We start from the raw sequence: 25,520 nt of genomic DNA on the forward strand, positions 1-25,520 counted from the left end.
GTGGGAGAGGAGACAGCTCCACTTGAGGGGCTGCAGGGGAAGCTGCACCTTCAGGAAGAGCCCAGTTCAGAGCAGGGCGGTGAGGGGACAGTCCGGGATGGGTGACATATCAGCGGCAGTGAAGGGCCTCCTGGGCACGCGGTAGGGAGAGGAGCCTGAGGGGCTGGCTCAGTGGAGGCTGGCAGGATGCTGGGCTGTCGGCAGCCTGCGGGGCCCTTTGCCTCCTTCAGGGAGTGAGGGTGACGCTCCATATCCAGTTCAAGTGCAGAGGTCAGAAGCCTCTCACTTTTAGTTGGAGACAAAAGGTGGCCCCCCAATCCACTCAACCCAGACACCCAAGGGGCACTGCCCTGTCCAATGAGCCAGGTGCTCTGCATTCCGCTGGGGTTTCGCAGTAGCTCCAGAACGGACCAGTGTGGAGGAGGCCCGCCATGAGTTTCTTGCCCAAGGCCACTTCGCTGGCGCCCAGAAATAGGTGCTCCTCCCGCCCCAGATTGCCACCTTGGCCCCTGGACACGAAGCTTGGCACCTGCTGCCCACAGGGCCTACTTCTTAAGGTGCCCGTTGGCTTACGCAGCCTTTCAAAAATTACTGTTTGAACCCTGATAATGACTGGGTTGTGCCTGTTGGGAGCCCAGAGAGGAAACTGCTGGAAATAGAGAGAGACCGGAGAAGAGCCATCTTGTCTCTGATTCTCCTCCACGTTAGCTGTGTTAGTGGCAACACCGCCCTGGGAACAGCCCACCGCGATGCCAGCTGCTTGCCAATGCTCGTTTCTGTTTGTTGTGTGCTTTTAAGCTGTACACAGCAGCACAGACGCTCCAGCTGGGAACCCGTGTGTGGCTCTCCTCCCTTCATTCAGCAGGATCTTCTTGCACACCCACCCCCCTGAGGGAGTGCTGGGGCCACCCAACCAGACAGGTGGCTTCATTTCAGCCCTTGGGTCAGTGATGCATTCCCAGAACGGGCAACAGAGTGATGACGCAGGACCAGAGTCTGGGGGCTCTAACAGCCCCTGGAGGTGGGGAGGGGCCAGAGAGGCTTCCTGGGAGGCTCCCTGCACAGGCTGAATCTCCAGAGTCCCTGGGGAGTCCCCACCTGGCAGCCTCTCTCCTTTGGGAGCTGGTGGGGGGAGGAGGGCCCACATGGTGGGGTGGTGTTGCCCTGAAACCCCCATGCCTGCAGAGGGAGCCGTTGCAGTGCCTGACGCAGGGGTACCAGGGCACTGGCCTTCCTCCCCACCCTTCCCCTCCCACCCTCAGTTGGCCACTAGAAGCACAGTGCAGAAAATATGTTCTTCAACCTCAGTAGCTTCTAACCCGCATTGCACTTAACTACAGATTATGATTCTGGAATAAGCTTATAACAGAAATATACCTTTTCCTGAAGTCAGCAAAATTCAGCTAATGCAACATAATTCAGCATCTTAGTATCTTTTGCCTTTGATGTGAGTGTCTGTATAACAGAGGGTCCTCAGGGCACAACCAGCAAATGACATCTACGAACGCACTTTAATAGGGGAAAGAAATGCTTTTCATCCTCCTCCAACTTGCAGGGTAAAATGTTCCGAGTTAGAAACCCGAAGTCTTGGGTGTCCTACCTCTGTCTTACCAGCTGTGTGTCCTTAAGGCCCTGAGTGAACATCTCTGAGCCCCGTTTCCTCACACAGAAAGTGGCGATCAAAATACCCACTATTCTGAGTCAGGAGGGTGACGTGAAGTCACTGTGGGGATAGGAGACCCTGTCTGCCAGGGCCTGCGCCTGCCAGGGCCTACAGTGGGTGCAGCGGCATTTCACTGCTCTCCTCGGACCCAAAAGGGGGGCCCCACTGTGGAAAGAAAGGCCAGCGACTGCCAGGTGCCATAACCAGCCAGGGGACCCGGGGTTCCTGCCCAGTTCTTTCTGGTGCAGGCCTTTCTGGCCAGTGGGCTGCTGAGCCTCCCCCCGCCGGCCCCCTCCTCCTGGGCAGGTCTCTGGTCCCTGTTCCACGTCTGCCCCACAGACACTGTGTGGACACTACTTCCAGACATTGGTTCTCTCCCTGGCTGCCCTGGGGTCTCATGCGTGTTTCCTTTGGGTCATTGTCAGAGTCCATCTGGTGGCCTTTATCAAGTACCAACAGTGGGGGCTGGGGAATGTCCATAGTGACAATTTAGCAAGGTGGCACTCCCATGCTCGGGGGCCAGGGGGCAGTTGGTGGGCTGCTGAGGCCACCTGGCTGTCAGGTGCGCTGCTTCCCTGGGTGAGAATGGTGGGCGTGGTGCCACGGCTGCCGGATCCTGGGGATGGTTCTCTGTTTCCAGGTACGATGAGGAGCTGGCACAGGGTGACGGTGCTGACCGAGAGCTGAGAAGTCGTCTGGGCCAGCCGCTGGGACCCAAAGGGGGCCGACTGAGGGACTCGGGGAGAACTGTCCTCACAACCTGGAAGTGACCACGAGTAAGAGCAAAAGACTCCAGCGTGGACCCTGCCCCTGCTGCTCACCCCTCCCAGGCCCTTGCTGAAGGCCTGTTTTGACATTTCCTTTTTCTAGAGCTTTTTTTTCCCTCTCCCTAAGCCCTATAAATAAATAAAGGTACTTCTTTGGAAGGTTAAGGAGTCTTTTACTAGGAATTCTGTGCACTTTGGCTGGCCTGGGTGCCCTGTAACTTAACGCCCTTCTGACACCATCTGCCTGGAGATGGTGTCAGATCCTGCCGATTATGGGCTCCGTCCCGCCAGAATGCTGTCGGCAAGTCCAGGTCACCTGTGCTTCTCGCCTCCCTGCTGCCAGTCAGAGGTCCCCTGAGCCCCCTCCAAGGGTTTGGTTGATTTGCTAGAGTGGCTCACAGAACTCAGGCAAGCAGCTTGCTTACTAGACTACCCATTACTATGAAGGACACAACTCATGCACAAAGCCAGGTATGGGGTGGGGTGTGGAGCTTCCCTGCCCTCGCTGGGGACGCCACCCTCCCAAGCCCTCCACGTGTTCACCAACCCGGAAGCTCTCCAAACTCAGAGCTGGAACCCCACAGTTCAATGGGAGACCCCATTACGTCAGCGTGACTGATTAAGTCACTGGCCCATTGGTGATTGATTCAACCTCTAGCCTTGGGACAAACCAGCCTTGTCAGTGTGTCCCGACCTCCCTGGACGTTGGGGGGTGGGGGCTGACAGTTCCAACCCCCTAATTGTGGTTGGTTCCCCTGGCAACCAGCCTTCCTTCAGCTGATTCAGGAGCCCCGGCCACCAGGTATTAGCACAAACCAGTTATTAGCTTGTTAGGAATAACAAAAGACATCCATTCACCTTTATGCTCTGGAGCTATCTCAGAAACTTGGAACAAAGCTGAATATTACAACATAAAATGTCCCTGTGGCTCTTTGAAAGGAAATTATGGGGGTTTTAGGAGCTACGGGCCAGGACTAGGGATGAAGACTCAACATGTATTTATGATCACAGTATCAGTCGATTTCATTCAGGCAGGAAGAACTGACTCACAAATGTGTAAAACCAGCTCTTCTGGTGAAAAGTGACAGCTTCAGTGTGCTATTTTGTTTACTATAAGGTACTCACATTTTTTTAACTTTGCCTAAATTAAACCCAAAATGTGCTTATCTTACAGAATCTGCCAGTGAGAAAGGAAAATGTCTGAGCGGATGGCTATTTTTGTTTCATCCCCTTTGAGTTGACTATGATTCTGAGGAAAACAGACCATGAGAAATACCACCCTGTGGTTATTCTTCACGAAGTCCTTTGTCCAGGTGACTGGTTTCTGTCACTTTGGTCTTGTAGGTGAGTTTCCGTCAGATGAGCCCAGACAGTTCTTGCCGTGTGGCTTGTGTGACCTCAGCACCTGGGTTACGGCAGACACGGAGGTAAGCGTGGGCAGCCAGCAGCGGGGACCAGCTCCTGATGTGGTGTGTTTACGTGAGGCTGCCCTGGACACCGGTGCCTAACAGAAATACCGAGAGGAAACCCCAGTCTGTCGGGGAGAACGACTGACGCATCTGAATAACCCCTGAGACCGGTTACTCTTACTCAGAGCCTCTTACTGTCATTCATATCTGATACCTATTTACTAATGCTTCATTCACCTTGATTTTATCTTTAAAACTCCCCACCGATTTTTGTTAAGATGTTAGTAATAGGATTTTGTTCTCACAGTCTTATACTGAGGACATGGAGGATAGGGGTCTTTCCTGTACCAGTGTGTGAACACATGTCATTTACATCATATTGTGGGTGCTCGCCTATGTTTAATGATGTTTCACTGCCAGTTAGTGAAAAGGTCCTTTTAAATGATATGGTGCCATGCAAAGTGAGGGAGGTATAATATAAATGGTATTTACCTAGAATCCAAATAAATTGCAATTTAGGGGGATTTGCCTGCCTGTTCACTTTACTCTTGAAACCGTTCCAGCTTCCTGATCTGACCTGCATGTGCGTTTCAGGCCCTCCTGATGTTTAGGTCTGGGGTTGATGGCGGGTGTGGCTTTGAGTCTGAGTCAGATCTGGGCTTGACACTGGCTCTACCGTTTGTTAGTTTGGCCCAAGGCTGTCAGTGGATCTTTGGACCTTTGCTTCCAAGTGTATGAAAAGGAGATTAATTATATCCACTTTAGAAATAACAGGTGCCCCCTGGCCTATGTCACAGCTCTGACTGGCTTCTTTCCCAGGAGAGGGGAGAGCCACATGGCAGGGCCTCTCCCAGGCTCTTGCGCGCAGCTTTTCCACCCCCCACTTCTTACAAGCCAGGCTCCCAGTTCCCTAGTTTTAGTTTGCCTGCAGGGTATCTGGGAGAGGGGTGGAGTCCCCGGCTGGGCTGAGCCCGGGGGAGCCCCATGTGGTACAGGAATGAGGTGGTTGGTTTGCTGGTGATCGGTTGCTAGGTGAGAGCGAGTGTCTGCTAAGGAGATTTATGTCAAATATTGACTGTTATGTTAGTGATACCATGTTCTGGGCAGATGTTTCCTCTGCACACTTCCAGAACACACATGGGTGGGAGGCGTGCAGCGTCCGGAGCAGGCCTCGGAACGCTGTGGGGTTGTAAACAGTGCTCATCGCTGGCCCAGGGCTCCAGCAGAGGCCCATTTGGAATCGTCCAGAAGGACCATTTCTGTTTTCTTCTCAGTTCTCGTAATTTTTTTTTCCTTCCGATGGGGTGTTCCCACAGTCTGAGGGCTGCACCATCTGGTCATTTTCACAATGATTCCTTTCTTGTTTCATTTGTTTGATTATCCCCAGAGTAAACTGTCATTTGCCTGCTTCCCAAATGGGCTGCTCCCCGAGTATTCCTGGTGGTCGCTCAAGCTGGGAATGCCCGTGGCTTCCTAAACGTCTCCCCTCCCGGCAGGCCCTCCTGTGACAATCTTCCTTCTTCCCCTGGCCTCCCACCTGGACCACTGCTGGAGCCCCACTGGTCTCAGCCTGCAGTGCCCTCCAGCCCGTAGGATTTTTCTGACTTGTGGCCATAACCCCCACCCCTGCCTCCTGCCTGTGCTTCTTTGGTGTATTCCACACAGCCGCCCATCCTTGGGAGGATCTGGGAGGCCCTGTGTACACACTGCCACACACTCACCTGACTTTTCTCTGCCTGGTCATCCAGACTGGCAGACTCCACGCTCCCACCAGGTCCCAGTCCCACCCAGCCAGTGCTGGTGCTTCCCCTAAGCTGCCCAGCCCCTGGTCTCCTAACATCAGGCCATCCGCCTCCATGACCCAGGGAGTCAGGCGAAGTTCAGCCGCAGGGTCCCTGGCCAGCTTGCCTGTGGGCCGGGTGCCCACAGGGTGTCCGTTGTGTCGTTTAATGTGCTGTGCCCAAGTGGGGTGCCCTCAGGGCATTACAGGACCTTTCATGTGGCAACAGGAGTGCCGTCCAATTGTTTGCTGTTTCTCATTCAGCAAGATGAGGCGTTTTATGTCTTCTCCGCTTTGTCTAGGCCTGCACCACACTGTATCTTAATGCTTTTATATTAAAAATAGCCTTCGCATACTTTGCGCCTGTGAGTGTTCAGAGGGCACCCTCTCACCCGCACTCCTGCGTGCTTGCTGGTCCTCAGCAGAAGCAGAGCCTGGGCGATGGTAGCATCCCCCTGCGGGGAACCCTAGGCTCCCCCTGCCAACTGCTTATCCTTTTTGTTTCTTTTTTTTTCTTTTTCAAGTTTAACTCCCTTGGTTTTTCTTATGTAAAAATGCTGCATGGTAACCCTAATGGGAGTTCAGGTTTTCTTCCCAGGTCCACAGGTGGGTCTTTACAGGACAATAAATTCCTGAGCAAAGTCTCCTTTCAGGAGCCGAGGTGAGGGAGGTGTAGCTCCCCGGAGCATTGATGGTGGCCTGGCAGATTGCCCAGGTGGCCCTTCAGCTGTGGCTGGGGTACAGCAGGCCTCGCTGACCACCATCAACAGCACGCATGCCCCACAGAGCCACAGCAGTTAGGGGCCTCTCCTGGTGGCCCTCTGTGCTGGGATGCGGAAGCTTGGCCAGGATGGTGGCCTGTGGTTGGTGGCAGCAACTTCCTTGGAGCATCGACACCCCTTGCATAGCCCCCGCTGCCAGCCAGGGCTTTGAACCTGGTGCCTGGAACCACTTCTGCAGGGACATCACCTTCAGAACCTCAGCCTTGAGGGACATCAGTGACCTCAGACTTCTTGGTGGGTACAGTGGGTTGAAGAGCATCCCTCCAAAATTCATGTCCACCAGAACCTCAATGTGCCCTTTTTTGGAAATAGGTCTTTGCAGATGTAGTTAGTTAAGGATCTCAAGATGAAATCATCTCAGATTTAGGGTGGGCCCTAAAGCTAAGGGCTGGTGTCCTTTACAGAAGAAGAGAGGACACAGACACCAAGAGGAAGGCCATGTAGGATAGAGGCAGAAACCGGAGTGATGCAGCTCTGAGCTACGGAGCACCGGGCATTGCCAGCCGCCCCTGGAAACTGAAAGAGAGGGACCAACCCTGACGACACCTTGATTTCAGAGCCTGGCCTCCAAATCTGAGAGAATACGTTCCTGTGGTTAGGCCCCCCTGTTTGTGGTGGTTTGTTACAGCAGACCTAGGAAATGAACACAGTGGGTAAGGAGAAGAGTGAGCTCCCGGCAATGGGCCCCCTTGGTGGCAGGTGACACACCTTGCTCTCAGGTTTGCCTCCCTGGCCTGAGCCCACACAGCTTCACGAGGACCCCCAGAGGCTCGGCAGCGCTGGCATCGTCTGAAGTGTGTTCCTGGAGAAGCATCAGGCTTTGCGTCTTCTCTCCCTCTCCCCAGGCTCCTGCCCCTCCCCGCCCGGACGCCCTGGCCTGGCTGAGGCCCCGGTTCCGAGTTACCCTCTCACCTGAGCGGCCAGCAAGTCAGATGCTTTGGAGAAAGCCAGAGTGTCCTGGTTTTTTTAAGTAATGTGATCACTGTGCAGAAATACGATTGCTGATGGAGGGCGAGGGTGACTCCCTACCTAATGACAGTAATGGTGGCGACCTGATTCTGCAGCTGTTCAAGTCCATGGGCCACTGGTGCTTTTGTGCCCTGCTGTCTGATTCACGGCCGTTCTCAATGCCTCCCACTCCCTCATTTTAAATTCTGGTCCGGAACCCAGTCTTCCTGATTTTTGCTTCCTGAATTCAGCCCCTCAATGGCCCCTGCCCCATGCGTCCCGCTCCCCAGCCCCACAGCCTTCAGCCCTGCTGTCCCCCCCTGCTCTGGAGCTGCTCTCCGGACAGCACACCGACCAGCCAGGGGGCTACTGGGAGGCCTCCTGGGGCAAAGAGGCCCAGAGAGGAGACTCCGGGGGCCCTCCCTCCTGCTGGCATCTCTCCAGTGGCGGCTGAGGACTTGGGGGCATCTCAGCTCCCACCTCGGGCCTGCTTCCCACCCCGGCTGAGACAGCAAGCTGGGCTGGCCGGCAGCTCCAAGTGTGTCCGCCACCCCCGGCCCCGGGCAGAGCGGCCGCTGTAGCTGCCTCGTCCTCTTCTGTCCCAAGCCTTAGGCCCTGCGGGCCTGGACCATCCACAGACAGCCAGCGTGAAGAAAAGCCATCTCAGAAGGGGGCACCAGGGACTGTTCTGGCTGGAGAGTCCATGAGCAGCGGCGCACGCGCTCCGGTGCCCCCGAGGAAGGGGAGGTGGCCGGACTGCCGGCGGTCTGGGCGCCCCCAGCTCAGTGCACTCCCGAGGAAGTAAACAATGCACAGGACATCAACGCCAGACAAGGCAGCTCTGTGACTAATAATCTAGCAAAAACGAGACCCTCGGTAATCAAGGAACTCAGACCACAGCATGAACATTATCCAGGCCACAAAGTGACCGGACCTCCCCGTCCCGACTACAGGAGCGGCAGCGGCTTCCCCATCGCAGCTGCAGCCTGCTCCGGCCCCCTCCCTGGAGACAAATCATCTCAGCGTAGAGTCACCCCCTTCCTGAGAGCAGCCAATCCCGAGCAGCCCCGCCCCTCAGCCCGCAGGTCACCAAGCACATGCCCAGCACCCCACGACGCCCTTGCTGATGCCCTCTCACTGGTGCCTCTGCTCCCGTGCTGCGGTGTCCCCTCCATGCAACAAGCCCTTGGGCCACCTTGTTCACCCACAGGGGTGCTCCTGGGGGGCCTTGGCAGGGGAACATGGGAATACAGAGAATGCTTAACAGTTTCATGTAGGAAATTTCACTAGTTTCGATAAGGCTGAGTTTTAAGGAAGATTGATTTTTTTCCCCAAGGTTGACAGACCCTGTTTAATCTTGGATACTAGGACCAATATCAACTATATGTCAATAATAAATAAATAAATGCATACATACATATCATGCTTGAATGAAATAAATACTAACTGTTCATTAAAAAAAAAATACTGGATACCAGGTGTCTTGCCAATGGGTTTCAGCCCCAGGCAAGTTCACTATGGATTCAGTGAGACCGAGGAATGACAATGGAACATTCTTGGGGTGAAGGGGTTTATAACCAACTTTATTCCCATGGTGGCAGGTCAAGCACAAGAATCTGGTCCATTGTAGAGCAAGTCTGCATGCAGCAAGCCGGTCTCTGCCTCTGGGCCCCTCTGCCCCCGCAGCCGTCTCAGTCTCTGTCTTCGGCGCTGCCATCACTCCAGCCTCTGCTGTCCTGCAGCTGTGCAGCCCTGAAACTGTGCAGCCATGCAGCAGCCATGCGGCCATGCCACTGTGTCACCTAGAGCACTGGGCAGCGCTCTTTATATAGAGCCAATAGCAACACATTGCCCACACGTGTGTAGTGAGCTAGCCGACGAGGGCCAGGTGAGAATCCTGGCCACAAGAACCTTCACTTTTTCCACACCAGGTACACACATTTTTCTCTTCAGTCTGTGCTGCAGGCTCTGTGAGTAGTGAGAATTACTGGTGGCAGACGCTGGCCTGGCCTCACTGCACAGGAACTGTTGTGAGGTTGTGGGGACCAGGCCGCCTGGCCATTGCTGGGGCAGCCAGGTAGTTACTGAACTTTCCAAACTGTATTCCTCACAAAGCCTTAAGGGCCTATTAAAAAAAAAAAAAATTCCTAGCACCTAATTTGAGAGCCATGGGATGCTGGCCAGTCCTTTATTTTGGGGGCTCCCCAAAGTCACACAGCTGTTGAAGGGCAGAGGCTACATCGGGACCTGGCACGTGACTTCCCAGCCCTCTTTGTAGCGTGGGGTGCTCCCCTTATCCATCAAAGTGGAGGCTGAGGCTGCATTAGCAGGGAAATACCAGGTCACTGTGGCAGTGGGACAATATCCAGGGATTGAAAGTAGAGATTATAAAACTGACAAACATTGGCTGTCACTTGGCACAGATAAGGTCTAGGAGAAGTGCCCAAGGGAGCCCACAGGGGCTAATGGAACAAGGACAGGATCAGGCATCAGAAGACCCGGGCAGGCCCTCTCCCTGCCCTCTGCTTGCTTGAGTGTGATGGCAGCAAGTTACTTAGTCTCTCTGAGCTTTGTGTCCTCATCTGCCAGGTGGAGATTGTAACCTGTGCCTCATGTGGCTGTCACGAGGAAGGGAAGATAATGGTTGCAAAAGTGCCAAATCAATATTAGTTCACATTTTGTTACGACTTTTGTTTTAAGACCTGGTACTGCCCTAAAGGAGTTCACAGGTCATTTCTTTTAAGGACAAGACATATGCAGCAATGGAAAAGAGCAGAGGCTTGGCTCCGGAGAAGTGACATGGGTAATACCTGCTCTGACAGTTGTGATCTGGGCCAGGTGGGTGATCTGGAAAGGCTTCCTGGAGGAGGAGCAGCTCAAGCTGTGTCTTAATGAGTGGAAGCTCCCACTTAGGCTGGCCGACATCCAAAAGACAGGGAACAACAAATGCTGGCAAGAATGCTGAGAAAGGGGAACCCTCCCACACTCTTGGTGGGAATGTAAATTAGTTCAACCATTGTGAAAAGCACTATGGAGGTTCCTCAAAAAACTAAAAATAGAAATGCCATATGACACAGGAATTCCACTCCTAGGAATTTACCTGAAGAAAACAAGATCATAGGTTCAAAAAGACAGATGTACCCCTATGTTTATCACAGCACTATTTACAATAGCCAAGACATGGAAGCAACCTAAGTGTCCATCAGTAGATGAATGGATAAGGAAGATGTGGTACATATACACAATGGAGTATTATTCAGCCATAAGAAGAAAACAAATCCTACCATTTGCAACAGAATGGATGGAGCTAGAGGGTATTATGTTCAGTGAAATAAGCCAAGCGGAGAAAGACAAGTACCAAATGATTTCACTCATCTGTGAAGTATAAGAACAAAGCAAAACTGAAAGAACAAAACAGGAGCAGACTCACAGAACCCAAGAAGGGACTAGTGGTTACCAAAGGGAAAGGGGGTGGGGGGGAGGGAGAAGGGGATTAAGGGGCATTATGATTAGCACACATCATGTATGTGGGGCACAGGGAAGGCAGTATAGCACAGAGAAGACAAGTAGTGACTCTATAGCATCTTACTACGCTGACGGACAGTGACTGTAATGGGATATGTGGGGGAGACCTGATAATATGGGTGAATGTAGTAGCCACAATATTGCTCATGTGAAACCTTCATAAGATTGTATATCAATGATACCTTAATAAAATAAAATAAATAAAAGAATGAGTGGAAGCTGCATGGAATGCAGGGAAATAGTGGAGAGATAATCTCAGAAAAATGGATCAAGGCCATATTATGAAGGATCTTGGATGCCAGGCTAGAGAATGTGGACCAATTCCATGGGCACTAGGAAGTCATTGAATGTTTTTGAGTAGAGTGACAAGATCAGTGTTCTGAGAGGTGTGACTGGGAGTGGCTCAGAGGATGGTCGAGGTGGGGAGAGCGCCTGGGGAAGCACAGCAGTGCTGAGCTGAGGCTGTGAGCTGAGGCGGGACGCTGAGGATGTCGGGTGGAGCGGAGGGGGCAGAGGGGCTGGCTCCTGCACAGGGGGGGAGCGAGATCTTCAGAACCAGAAACAATGCTCAGCCTCCCAGCAGGGGGCGTATTGTAAAAGGGGTTTGAGCCTGGAAAGTAGAATTAAGTAAACTTACATGAAAATTGAGTTTCAAGTACTTCCCAGGAGCTGTTCAGTGAGGTCCTATTGCTCATGGTCATGAAATCATTTGCTTCCCTGTAACAACTGAATAGCTAGAAAGTCACTGGTTTGCTTCAGTGCCTGAATCCTGTGCTAGTTCTGAAAATCAGAACTTTCAGAATAGGAAAATGAACCTACAGGAGAGCTGATTTATAGGCGAACTCATCTTCATACACAGGTGTCCCTGGCAGAAACGTCTCCCCAGCAAGTAGGATTTCCTGCTTTTCCACTAAATACCCAGCACATGAGGAGCTGCTGGGGCGCAGGAGGGGCCGAGACAGGCAAGTGCTCTCCTTGCAGAGCTCAGTCTAAAGGGGAGATGAGAAGGGAGCGTCCCAAGGGCGAGGAACGCTGGGACTCCAAGGGCAGGCCACCGAAGTGGTCCCAAACAGGGGCCACGAAGTGCCTACAAGGAGCTGAGAGTGGCCGAGAGGCAGGACTCGGCATGGGTGTGGTCCAAAGGTCAGGATCAGGGGGTCTGTGTCATCGGCAGGGGGCTTGGGAGGGCTGGCTGCAGGGCACAGGTGATTTCTCCTGGTCTGGAAAGAGCCCTGATGCCCTGAGTAGGCCCCACGGCCGTGTGTCTGTGCTGGTTGGGTCAGGCTGGGCCCCTCACCCAGGCTGGCCCAGTAGGAACTTTAGAGCAGAGAGACTTTGGGGGCAGAGTCCCCTTAAAGATGCATTCAGAAACAGGACCATGAGCTTCAGAGGCTGAGGGCCAGGGGCTGCTCGGTTTTTTTTCTTTCCCTAGTCCTGACTATTCAGCTCTTCCTTCAATCACATGAAACACCTCTTCCCTTCCTGTAAACCCCTCCCCTCCCTGCTAATTTTGGCTGCTGATTACCTAGAATTGGCTGCTGATACCTGCAGGTGACAGAATCCTCACCTATAGGAGGTCACTCAGGTTACAATGAGGAGAGCTGGTGGAGAATGGTCATCCACGCAATAGATGATGGTGGTCTGGGCAGAAAAGAGATGTTTGGAGGTGGCATTGATAGGATGTGATGGGGAAGATGGGGGCGAGAGGGGAGAGATGTCCCGGAAGGTGCCCAGGTTTCTGGAAGGATTCATTCATGGCCAGTGCTCTGCAAGGGAGCCGGGCTCAGGGGAAGACGACTTCAGCTTTAGAGATGTCGAGCTTGAGGAGTCTTGGGGACGCTGCAGTGGGACGTCACATTGGCGCTTGAGGGCTTCAAGCTGGGCCTTAATGCAGAATTAAGGGCCCTCAATGGGGATGGAAAGGGGAGCTCCAGGAGATTGCCCCAGGGTGAGGTGGCCCGCGCAGGTGGACCACAAGGAACCCCAAAGGTGAGGGCAGGCCTTGTACTGTTCACCATGTAACTTATTCACTATGTAAGAATTTGTTCTCCATGTAAGAACTTGTTCGTTATGCTTCAGAAGATTGGAGACTGACGAAAATTAGGCTTGGGGTGGATTAATGATTGTGCATTGAGCATTGACTCCCCTATACAGAATTTTATTGTTGTTAACAACCATTTGATCAATAAAAATGAGAGATGCCCTAACAACAACAACCAAGAAAAAGTACACACTTCCAATTGTAAAATAAATAAGCAACCGGGATGTAATGTATAGCATAAGGAATATAGTCAAAATATTGTAACAACTTGGTATGGTGATAGCTGGTACTTAGAATTATCATGTATATAAATGTTGAATCACTGTGTTGTACACCTGAAACTAATGTAATGTAATACTGTGTGTCAACTACCCTTCAATAAAAAATAATTATCTATAAAAAAAAAAAAAAAAATACAAAAAAAAAAAAAAAAGGTGAGGGCAGGAATAGGCAGGGAGGAATGAGGAGATGTATCTCACGGAAGCCGAGGACGTAGGACAGCGTGATGAGAGCTGCATGCGGTCGTGGAAGCTGAGACCTGACAGGCGCCCTGGGACCTCACAACCCAGGACTGTGGCGGGCCCAGTGAGAGCAAGGTCACACGTGCCAGGGAGGGCCAGGAGGAAGTGGACCAGCACGCAGACAAGTCTTTTGAGTAGGGAGGTGAGGGAGACAAGAGAGGGAGGGAGGGTCCGAGGAGCTGTGCACCCAACTGAAGGTCATTGCTCTTCATAGGCTTCATTCATTCATTCATTCGTTCATTCATTCCACTAGTATTTACTGGTGCTCACTATGGACCACAGCTATTCTGGGTGCTGGGGACACTTTGCTAAATAGATGGGCCAGTCCCTGCCATCATGGAACATAAAATCCAGTAGGTGCTGGAGGAGAAAGCATCTGTATGAACAGTTTTAGTGATGTGTAATCTGCATACCATAAACACACTCATCTTGCGTGTACAGGTCAATAATTTTCAGCAGGTTCACAGAGTTGCACACCCATTGCCACAACCCAATTCTAGGACCTCTCCATCACCCCGTGAGATCCCTTGTGCCCATTTGCAGTAACTCTCCCTTCCTATTCCCAGCCCCTGGCAACCACTAATCTACTTTCTGTTTCTATAGAGTTGTCTTCTTTGGGCATTTCCTATAAACAGAATCCTACATCATATGTTTTCTTGCATCCAGCTCCTTTCACTTAGCACAATGCTTTTGAGGTCCGTGCATGCTACTGCCTGTGTCAGCACTTCATTCCTTTGTATCGCTGACCGGTACGCTGTCATGGATGGCTAGACCACATTTTGTTTACCTATTACCCAGTAGATGGTATTTGAATTGTTCCCACTTAGTGGCCATGGGGAGTAATGCCGCCATGAGTATTTATATAGACAAGTGTTTTCAGTTATCGTGGGTATATAGCTAGGAGTGGAATTACTGGGTCATGGACAAATATATGTTTAACTTTTTAAGAAACTGCTAAATTATTTCTAAAATCACAGTGCCATTTTACTTTCCCCCCAGCAGTGTGTGAAGGTTCCAGCTTCTCCACATCCCCCAACACTTGTTGTCTGTCTTTAATCATAGCCATTCCTGTGGTGGTGAAGTGGCGTCTCATTGCAGCTTAGATCTGCGTCCCTAATGACTTATGATGTTGAGCATCTCTTCATGTGCTTATCGATCACTCCCATGTCTTCTTGGGAGAAACCATTTTAAAGGGGTGAATTTCCCACTGCTGGGAGGAGATTGTGACTTGTCCTTAATTCTCTAGTAGAAGGTTTCACTGACTTTTCCATGAAGTCTTTCCTCACAGCTCTTGTCTACCCTGGTCTCTCCTTTCTCTTAAATTGTAAAACCTAAATCAGATCGTATCTGAGGCCTAATAGCCTCCAGTGGAACTTCTGAGAAGGAGCGCAGGCCCCCTGCCTCTCCTGCATTAATCTCCCACCACACTCCCTCCTGCCCTTGTGCATTTTGCTGGAGACACCCCAGCTTTTGAGAGGGCCACGCTCATCCCTGCCAGAAGCACCAGATCAAAATTCCAGGTCATTCTCAACGTTAGACAGTACAGCACACACCTTCAACTAAGGGGATTCCTCCAAGCTCAGGGGTGGGAAGGCTGCACAAACCTCCTATTCCAGCCTCTTGTCCATGGTGTAGCCCCCGCCCCGCTACCTGGAATTCTCTTCCATTTCATCTTTGCCGCACTGGTTCCTTCTCAGGAGCAGCCTGGCTGTCACCTTCTCAGGGAAGTTTTCCCGATCATTTTCCCAGCCACAATCTCTTACCATCTTCTGCTTTCCCCAAAGCACTGATCATCTCCTGCATTATCTTACTCAGTTGTTTACCTGCTTTTTTACTTTCATCAGCACTGTGAGGGCCACACCAGCATCCACCTGGCAAGGGGCTGGCATATAGGCAGCACAGGATGGGTTATGGCTGAAGGAGCCCAGGGCGTCTGCTCATCTGTGCCCATCCTTGCCTCCACCTATGCTGCTCCTGCAGCTCAGGATCTTGCCGTCCATCGCTGGACTAAGGAAGAACTGGAGGTCAGGGTGGCATCCTGTGCTGCATGATTTCCACTTGGTCAAGTACTTCTGGGCACCATTAGAGCAGCAGACATGGGGGTCATTAACAAGCCAGAGCAAGACCAGATGGCATGTAAGGAAAGGTTTAAAGTTTGAAGACATTTACTCCTGAGAAAAGATTGAAGGGTGACCCAAAGAATCTGCAGGACTGGTAGGTAAATGGGTGTGTTTCAGAGGTCAGACAGTGAGCAGTGGGCAGAAGCAATGGGAAGGCAGATGCTGCTTTGGCTTAGGGAGGACCTTTCTGTCTGCAGTGCCTAGGTGTAGAATGGTTCATCTTATGAGGTAGTGAGCCTCCCGTCACAGGGTGAATAAACTCCCAAGGGTGTGGTAGAGGATACACCAAGGACAAGAGGCTGGAACAGGAGGCTTGCAGAGCCTTCCCACCCCTGAGCTTGTAGGAATCCCCTTAGTTGAAGGCGTGTGCTGTACTGTCTAACGTTGAGAATGACCTGGAATTTTGATCTGGTGTTTCTGGAAAGGGGGAAAGAGACATTTCAGGGCCTGGGGAGGAGAGGGAGCAGCGTGCATGCGGCAGCCTGAGCACCAGCCTGCAAGGAGCAGATGGGCCCAGGCCAAGGCCCTGGGGCTGAGGTTTCTGTTCAACTGATGATTTATTGAGTATCCCTCTCCCCCATGGGTGTTCTGCCACAGCATCCCCAGCACCCAGAAGAGTGTCCAGCGTTTAGTAGGTGCTCAATAAGCCTCTGACTTCAAAGCCTAGCTCAGGAATCCAAGTCTAGGGGGGGATTCCCTGCCCACTTCCTGGCTGTTTGCTCTTGGGTCCACTCCTAAACCTCTCTGAGTCTGTTTCCTTGTCTCCTAAGTGTGCACAGTGACATGAGGGTGACAGTTATCCTGGCCAGCCAGATGGGCAGAAGCAGTTGCTGAGCTTGCGCACCTGGGCCCCTGCAGCCGTGGTTGCTCTCCTGCTGCTCCTGGCGGGTGGTGATCCTTCCTGGTCTCTTATTAGTCCTGCGTCCTGCATTCCCACTGTGCCCTAGATGGGCAATCTCCCCATCTGCCTGCCGGCCTGCAGAGAAGAACAGCCTGGCAGGTGGAGCTGGGACTTGGGTGAATGCCAGGAGAGGAGAGGGTGAGCTCAGGGCTGGCAGAGCCCTGGGCAGGGTGAAGGCTTAGTCACAGCCATAAAAAATGGGAGAGCGAGGGGTGTCAGGATGACGCAACACTCACTTCTGGTTGCAGGGTGCTGCATCTCACGCCTCCAGGCAAGTGAGCCCAGACAGACAGGCTTTGAGGAAGAAAGGAAACTGGAGGACAAATGGAAATTCTTGACTACAGGGGCCCAAGAGTCCCTTCAGCGGGGGAGCGTCTTCGGAGCACCAGCCCCTATCCCGCACCTGGCCCGGCCTGTCGCTTGGCCTGGAGTCGCTTTTCCATTTGCAAATGCAGGTGGACCTCCAGGATCCCCTTCCCAGCCACCTGTGCCTCCACCTGCCTCACCGTCCTGCCGCAGGCCCCCGGCTCCTGCTGTTTCTGCAACCCGGCCTGCTCTTCGCTCCCACCTCCACCTGCTGAAGCCCTGCCCATTCCCGGGGGCCAGTTAAAGCCCTGTGTCCCTGAGGCTTTAAACCCTCTTCCGGCAGCACCTGCCGCCCGCAGGCCTCCGGCTGCTCTGGCTGTGCCCAGCTGACAGCAGGGGCACCGCTTAGGGCTCCATGCTGACCTTCCTCTCCCTTCCCTCTCCTCCCTACCCCCGCTGGAATGTGGTTCTGGCCTCCTCAAGCATTTCATGTAACTCCACGTGTTTACCCAAATTTCTCAGAGGTGCTTTTTCTGATCTCACAGTTCTATGACACAAGAGTCTGTAAATAGAAAACAAGTGCTCCCTGAAAAAAATATTACTGCTCCCTCATATTTATTCAGACAAATAGAGAACTTATGTCCACACAAAAACCTGCCCACAGATTTTCACAACCGCTTCACTCATAATTGTGCAAACATGGAAGCCACCACGTCCTTCAGTGGCTGAATGAATGAATAAACTGTGGTGTATCCAGACAATGGAATATTATCAGAAGTAAAAATAAATGAGCTGTCAAACTCCAAAAAGTCATGGAGGAACCTTAAATGAATATTACCAAGTGAAAGAAGCCCGTCTCAAGGGGGCACATCCTGTAGGATTCCAGCCCTATGACTTTCTAGAAAAGGCAAACTATAGAGAGAGTGGGGGAGGGGAGACAAGTAGGCAGAGCACAGAGCCCAGGCCTGAGCCGGGTGGGAGCCCTCGGGCTCACAAAGGCCAGGGCAGGGGGCTGGGTCAGATCTCGGTGTCACCCCTTCCCTTGAGCAAGGTTTGTCACTTCTCTGAAGGGCACTTTTCTCCTCTGGGAATTGGGGTGGTAATTCCTACTTCACAGTTGGGAGGATCAGCTCCACTGCTGGACCCCTCCCCTACTGCCAGGCCTGGGCGTGACCCCCGCACGCCGTCCCTTGTCATCTGGCTGGGAATGCAAGGCCCACTATTTGTAAAAAATGCAAAAGTTTCAAAACAGCAGTTGGACAACTTGAAGAGGGCAGGAGAGGTACAGGCGATGTCTGCTTTCTCAGAACATGGCGCTGCATTTCCAAAGAAGCGGAGGGCGTGGGAGGGGTCTTCCCCGAAGAACCAGGAGGTGGGTGGGAGGAGAAGGAGGAGCAGCGTTTAGCACGAAAGCGTTTGAGAGCGATGGCGGGGGCTGGGTCAGATCTCGGGGTCACCCCTGTCTCGGGGAAGGGGGAAAGGGCGCCATAGAGCATGTGTCTGAAAATAGCCTCTGACATCTCAAGGCCCGTACTCACGGGGGTCCCCAGGCCCGAAGACACTGGCCAGTGACACGGCCTCTGCTTTCCCTGTGCCCTCTCTACTGGGAGGCTCAGTATGGTGTGGAGCAGTGAGGAGGGCATGGCCTTGGAGCCAGGTAAGAGCTGTGTGACCTTGGACAAGTCACTTTACCTCTCTGAGTCCCAGTTTCCCCAGGAGCAAAGTGGTGGTGTATGAATTGCTATATATAAAACACCATCATGTGGCCTGTCACCAAGGGAGGGGACCATTTGGGTGGCAGCCAAGATTTTTATTGGGGACTGGGAGAAGCCAGGGCTAGTTCAGCCCCTTGGTGTCCGCCGCCCTCTCCCCCACCGCCGTGCCCCACCCTCCACTGGCCCCGGCAACTGCTCACTGAAGGCCAGACGGCCCCCCGGCTGCACCAGGAGTGAGAGGTGGCCGTCTCCCAGGGCCTGGTCCCGGGCAGGGCCGGCTTCTGCGCACCGCCCTCTGGGCACGCAGCAGCAGTGCCATGCTCTGTTTTTACCCGGCGGCCGGGCAGCCGGGCTCCCCTGAGCTCACATGATACTCCCATCAGCCTCAGTGGGTGCTCCCGCCGCAATCTGAAACCCTGGCCACAGGCTCCAACCAGTTGCCAGAGAACAGACTTGTCATAACAGGAAGGGCGTGCTCAGGGCCTGCGGAGGGACAATGGAGGGGCCTTTCTCTCCCATTCCCCAGGCCACCCAGGGGCTGCCCAGACCCAGACGCCTGGAGGACGGCTAGGGAGTGCACCCCTGACCCTGGGCTTAAACTTAAAGGAGTTTGCCCGCGGCCTTTGGGAATCTACCTGTGCTGCGCCTCAGGGTGGCAGCCTCTCACTCCCACTCCTGCCGGTGCCTGCCCCTCAAACGTGTTCTTCCAAGTTCTGCCTATTATCTTCAAGGGTCTCCCCAAACTACTTTTCTTGGGAGCTTCCCAGGACCCCCCCTCCCACCCTGATACTGCTTGGGCCCCTCTCAAGCCCCGCTCATAGCCTGCCTCCTCTGGTCCCCCACCCAGCATGACTCGCTGGGAAGTGAGGAATGTGTATTTTTTATTCACGCCTAGCTCGGTACCCAGCACGGTCTGTCTGCTGTGTTAGAGAGAGAGCCAGGGCTGGAGCAGGGAGAATGCTGGAGAAGGAGCCAGGAGGCCCAGGTTGGAGAGGTTCTCTGGCCCTGCTTAGGAAGCTTCAAGCAACTCACCTTCCCTCCCCAGGCCTCCGGGCCTCCACTGTCGCACTTAAGAAAGATGAGACTCACCTCCCTGGTCATCCTTTGGGGTCTTCTGGCTTCGATGTCATGTAGTCCCATGTGCTCCGCACAGCCTCCTCCTGCCCACCTCTCCCACCTGCCCAATGCTGCACTTTGGTGTGGGGTCATCAGCCTGTGCCTGTGAGCCTGCTGACCATGCACTCTGATCAACTGTCCATCATCCACGAACCTGGAGAAGGTTCCTGGATCAAATGCACTTTGAGCCTCTGCCATATGGCGTTCACAGCTCCAGTTCAGATTATCAAAACCATCCGTACTCTCCCTGGCAGCCTCTGGTTTGAATCATCCACTCCCCAAACCCAGAGAGAAGAGAAAGTGAGGCACGACGGGCCGTCCACCAGGCAGAGGATTGCGTGAACTTGATGTAGATGGGCTTGGGCTCCCCGCCCCTCTGCCCCCAGCCAGGCTGTTCAGGTTGGAGGGTGGGCTCTGAGAGGTCTCAGACTTAGTTTGGAGGCTCCTGCCGAGGGAGAACGAAGCACCGGGAGATGAGGTGGGGGCAGGAATGGAGCTTGGGAGGAACAGAGGGCCGTGGGATGGGAATGCAGGCAGCCAGGTGGAGCAGCCTATGTGATGGGGATGTGGTGTCCAAATTCCTCTGTGGGTGATAATGCCAGGGAGCTAGGGGGTAACCTGAGAGTGAGTCCACCTCCCCTGAGCCCTCTTGGGAGCAGCACCCCATGACTGTGCTCCTCCTGGGGCAGGGAGAGTCTGAGAGGGAGGGCAAGGGGGAGCTGGCCTCTCCACGAGGTGGACCTGCTGAGCAGCTGCCCATGCCAGCTCTGTGCAGCCTGTGCCTACTGTATGCTGGCCCTGTACGAGGGCTTTCCTCCATCACTGTGTTCAATTCCTCAATAGCTCCCCGTCAAGCAGGCGTGAGCCACCGTTCCCCTGTCCAGGTGAGACCATGGAGGCCAAGGAGTGAGGCGACTTGCCCGCAGCTTGTAAACCAAAACCTTGCTCTAAAAAACAAAGTCTATTAAGACAAAAACAAAGCAAAATAAAGCAAAAGCCCAACCAAAATGAGGAACCCTTAAGCATTTGAATGAGTCCTACGCTTTCCTAATTGCTGGGGAAAACTCTTTTTAGTGAAAGATAGAACTGGGCCTCTGTCACTCAGGCCTCTCCTCCTTTCGTCTGACTCCAGGAAGTGACCAGGACCCAGTTAAATATTTAACCAGTGAGTGGGGGTGTCCGTGGGAGCCTGACCTCCACTGCTGCTTCCGATACTACTGCTGGGACAGTGGCGTCAGGTCACAGACAATCTTGGGCCCTCAGTGAGTAGGGAGGTGAGTGCCTACCCAAAGTGTCCCCCAGGGGAGGCGTGGTTGCCCCCACAAGGCAGAGCCCCTTGCCTGGTGTCTCGTGGATGGCGATTCAGCAAGTCAGGCATAGCCACATGGATGGCGGTCCCGCCTGTTCAGCAGGACCTTTGGTAGCAGCTGGCCTCGTGGCCCAGAACCACCCTGGATGGCTCCCCACTGTCTTCAACTTCTTAGTTTCAACTGTGGTACTCTTTCCATGAACTCTTACATGTAGTTAATAGTGGTTTTATTGGTTTGCCTTTATTTTATAATGTAAGTATTGGTGTACAACTTCTTTTATAAGTCCATCACATTCATTTGTTATAAAGTGAACCAATAAGAATTTTGAGATTGTTGCAGCTTTTTGGAAAAATTAGCTTCAGTATTTAATTTTATTGTGTATACAATCTGCAGTCAAAGAAGTAGTTGCATGTGATAACACTATAAAACCAAATCTTGTTTTATAATCACAGGATGCCCTTCAATTTATTTGTCCCAGGAGGCAGAAAAGGGTGGAATCCCTGTTGGCATCCAGGCCCTCCATATCCTTCTGAACTGCAGGGATTCAAGGAAGGAGTTCCTCAGGGAGGTCATATGTTCATCATATGGCAGAAGATACTTTACGATGTTTCACATAAAGTCTGGGCATTGTTAGATCTTCATTCAAAATTTCAGAACACTTCTACATACCAGTTTCATTGTTGATACTTGTTTGCTTTGGTACAAATGGCCACCCTATAACCCCGAACCCCCCAAATGAGCTTTTCCATTTAGTAAAAGTTAGAAGCATACCTCAGGAACAGTGCTTTTAAATGACGTGAGGCATAAGAACCACCTGAGGAGCTTGTGGAACATGGGGTGATCCCCGTGCAGGGTGTCTTGGAGATGCGCTCTGTGGGAGATGCCATCCAAGTGTCCTGGAGATGCCCACTGTGAGAGATGCCGTCCAGGTGACACCACCATGTCCTGCCAACTTTGGGCAGGAGCAAGCTCCAGGCCCAGCTGTCTTGCCTCGAGTTGTTGAGTGAAGTGTGACACTTGTGAGTAGAGCTGTGTACTTGATGGTACAATTCTTTGTGAGCAGACTTGCATGGGTCAGAAGGGAACAAAATGAAGTAAGAAAGGCTGGGGAAATTGCCTCCTAGTCAATGACACATTTACAAGGAACTCAGATTTACCCAGCTTGGCAGGGAAGATCTCCATACCAAGATGCATCTACAAGAAATGTGTTCCTCTCACTGCAGTAGTTAACTTTGTGTCTCCAAGATATTAATGGTTGGCCCACTATATTAAAGGAACAATGGTTTCCCACATGCACGTTGTCTGATTTACTTTATCACAATTAAAAAAAAAGTTTACATATCCTGAGGCACTCTCACAAAATGGGCAGGTTTCCTTGGACACACTCAACAGCCACGAGCTGTGCCAGGATTGATCCTAGAGCATCACAGGTGTGATCTCAAGAATCTTTGCAGTTTCCCTAAGCACTAGATTCTGTGGTTATCCCCATTTTACAGTTGAGAAAACTAAGACCTGGACTGGCAAAGCAACTTGCCAGCATCCACAGCTATTCACTGCTCAGCCGCCTTCGCCAGCTTATTTCCCCTTCCCAGGCCCACAATGTCCACCCGAGCAGAGTCCTCCCTGGACAGCAGGGTTTCTTGCCTCTGGGCTTTCGCCCTCATCATTTGCAGCCACCTTGGCTCAGATATCACTGCCTTTGCACGGTTACCCTCCCATGGAGGATTTCTCCTCCTCTGAGGGTCGTTGCCATCTCTTGGTGGGGAGGTCTCTTCTCATATGCCACCTTCTCTTCTACACTGTGTCCTTGCCGTCTTCCCAGGAGCACGAGCAGGACCCAGGGCCATCCCTCCCCGAACCCCTCTTGCCCCCCACATTCTAAACTTTGGAATTAATTGTAGATTGAGTGTGTAACAGATTGATTTGTTTTCTTGAAAGAAGCATGTATATTACTGTGCAAGGAAGACCATTTTGTTTTTTACCAACAATACAACTCTATCTGGATTTTTATTTATAATTTTTTTGGAGAATGTTTTGTTCTCAGTGAAGGTATGTTTTAATTGGGTTGTTTATCCAGGCTGCTTAGTGGGAAATGGCTAATAAAAGACTAACCCAATCAGCCTTGGTCCCAGACCCAGGTAATGGGCACATTTTGTGGGACAGAGGGAGCAAAGTGCCAATAGACAAATCATAACCACACGTTAACTACAGAGACGGAGCACTCACACCTGCATGCCCAGAGCTATTCCAGGCTTGTACCTGTTTCACCCCATTTACTCCTCACCACAGTCCTGGGATGTGGGCTCTGTCATTACCTCCGTGTCACAGATTGAGACACAGAGGTATGGGGAGCTGCAGTGACTTGCCCATGTGGGGAAGGGACAGAGACAGGACGGGGCTCCAGGCCTGTTTGAATATGATTGAAGAAGGGGGCTGGATGCAATACTGTGAAGTGTTTGTGGGATCAAAGTTGGGATATTCACGGCTGGCAAAGAGGAGATCTCTTCAGAAAAATACCTTGATGAGCTGCTGGGACAGAAGGTGAGACCCAAAGAGTTCAGCAAGTGTCACATTGCTGGGTGCAAGAAAAGGAGTTTTGGTTTTGCCCTAAGGAAGGAAGGAAAGAGAAAAAAAGGCGCCAGTGTGCAGAGGCTGCACTGCTGCCTGGATCACGCCTGGTATTCAGCTCTGGGGCCAGGAGGCCAAAAGGGCTCTGGATGGGTCTTGTTGCCAGGCAATAGTGGTCCATCCAAAACTTACCCAGATCTTAGGGGCCTGGGAGACCCCAGCTGATGATGGTTCTGCACAGCACGTTTGGTGCCTCTCTTTTCTTTCCCAATTATTATCAGCACGGTGCAGCAGCAGAGCTTAGAAAGTGCAAAACCACTCTATTTCTTTGTGAACTCTCTTCCAGGCCCTATCCTTAGGTAGTAGAATTATAAGGTCGCTACCATTTTGTACTGGCTTTTCCTTTTAACATTTTAATTTAAGCATTTCCCCATATTACTACACAGTCTTCAAGGTTATTCTCAAGGTAGTGATGTGGACCGGTACAGGCCTGGGATCGGGCTGACCTGGGTTTCTATCCTGACTCTGACATTCACCCTTTTTACGGCAGGTCACCCCCAGCAAGTTGTCTGGCATTTATTTAGAAACCCTTCCCTGGACATACTCTTACCACCTGTCCACCAGGATTACAGGAAGCAATGTTAAGTAAATGTTAGCAATTGTTTGCTCATTATTAGTGCCCTTGGTAGAAAATGGGGCGAATACCCCATAAAGCCAGGTTCTTGTAAGAATTAGAAGTAATGTGTGTCCACTGCATTGTGCGTCCTGCCATCCATAGGCACTCCCAGGCGGCTCCTTTACACACGCCCAACACACACACCACACCACTTTGCCCTGCTTAAACTAGCCGCTCAAGCGTAATACACTCCCGTGCCAATCTGAGGAAGCCCTGATGACGCTGTCTTCTCAGTGGCCTAGGACAGGAAACTTTCCGAAGGACCTCTTCCCTGAACTCTCAGTCAGGTGCGGTGCTGCCCTACCTTGCCCCCCCATCCCTGGGTGCCCGCAAAACCACAAAGCTCTGGCCCCAGGGAAGATGCCCTGATCCTCCCACCCGCAGCCGGCACATCACAGCGGGAGCGATCTGAGAGGGCCTCTCCGCCGGTTAAGCGGGGACTCCCCCGTTGATTGACAGGGGAGGCCGCCAATGGTGCTTAGGGGAGATTCCTGTTTGTACGCTACGGGGCGTGCCGCCTCTTGACTCTCCTGGCCCAGTCAGGGCCGCCGCAGAGCTGTGGGGCGGGTCCAGGCACCCGGCAGCCAATGGGGAGAGAGCAGCGGACGCGGCGGGGGCGGGGCAGTCGGGGCGGGCGGCAGAAGCTGCCGGGGCTGCGCAGGGTAGGGCTGGGCAGCGAAGGCGGGAGGCGGGCCGGAGCCGAGCTGGGGCCGGAGACGCCGTCGCGGCCGGAGCGGGGTGAGCGGCGGTCGGAGGCGAGCTGCGGCCGAGGTGAGTGGCGCACCGCGACAGCTGGACGCCGCAGGCGGACGCGGCAGTGCTATCGGCGGCGGCGGGTCCCGAGCCTCGTTGGGCCCCGCGCTCAGCGCCAGAGGGCAGCCTCTACGGCCGCGCGAACTTCCTGTGGCCGTGGGGGGGTGTCGAGGGGCCGCCGCGGGGGACACCGGCTGGGGCGGGGTCGGGCGGCGTCCTGGCAGGAGCGCCGCGCACTCGGGTTGGGCTGCGGGGAGAGAAGTGCTGGAAGGGCTGCGGCGGAGGGGATGGGAGACGTCGGGAGGGAGTTAGGAAGGAGCAGGGGTCCGGGTGGGAGAAAGACACGAGGCCGAGGGGCGCAGAGGTTCCCTGGGGGAAACCGGCCGGTCGGCCGGCCGGCGACGGGAGGAGCGCGGGACGGGAGGGTGGCGGCTCAGGGCCAGGTCCGCGGGGGCGGAGGCCGGGGGTGGCGAGCGGGCAGGACACACACGCGGATGCGCTCATTGAGGGCGCTTTGATGACCGTCCTGCATTTATTTCCTTCCTTCTCACCCTCCGGGCCCCTCTCCCGGCTCTTTATGGGAGTGGGGGACAAGGCCCTTCTGTGAGCAGGTCCCTAG

At 53.1% G+C, this 25,520-nt stretch overlaps 2 protein-coding genes across 10 annotated transcripts in view; both read left to right on the plus strand.

The window, feature by feature from the left end:
* Positions 1 to 4,372, plus strand: part of TTLL1 (TTL family tubulin polyglutamylase complex subunit L1) — a 30,247-nt gene extending 25,875 nt beyond the window's left edge. For 5 of the 7 annotated variants that reach the window (XM_057486305.1, XM_057486301.1, XM_057486302.1 and 2 more), the window contains one exon: positions 2,304 to 2,595. In XM_057486305.1, coding sequence (XP_057342288.1) covers positions 2,304 to 2,433 — 130 coding nt within the window. In that variant the 3' untranslated portion in view covers positions 2,434 to 2,595. The other 2 variants (XM_057486303.1, XM_057486304.1) reach the window with 2 other exon arrangements.
* A 20,410-nt stretch (positions 4,373 to 24,782) lies between these two features.
* The window catches only part of PACSIN2 (protein kinase C and casein kinase substrate in neurons 2), a 122,933-nt gene continuing 122,195 nt past the window's right edge, over positions 24,783 to 25,520 (plus strand). For all 3 annotated transcript variants that reach the window (XM_036931326.2, XM_036931328.2, XM_057486307.1), the window contains exon 1: positions 24,783 to 24,919. The gene's annotated coding sequence lies outside the window, so the exon portion shown is untranslated. The remainder of the gene's footprint in view (positions 24,920 to 25,520) is intronic.

The sequence above is a fragment of the Manis pentadactyla genome, chromosome 10 (assembly GCF_030020395.1).
Source record: "Manis pentadactyla isolate mManPen7 chromosome 10, mManPen7.hap1, whole genome shotgun sequence".
Lineage (NCBI taxonomy): Eukaryota > Metazoa > Chordata > Mammalia > Pholidota > Manidae > Manis > Manis pentadactyla.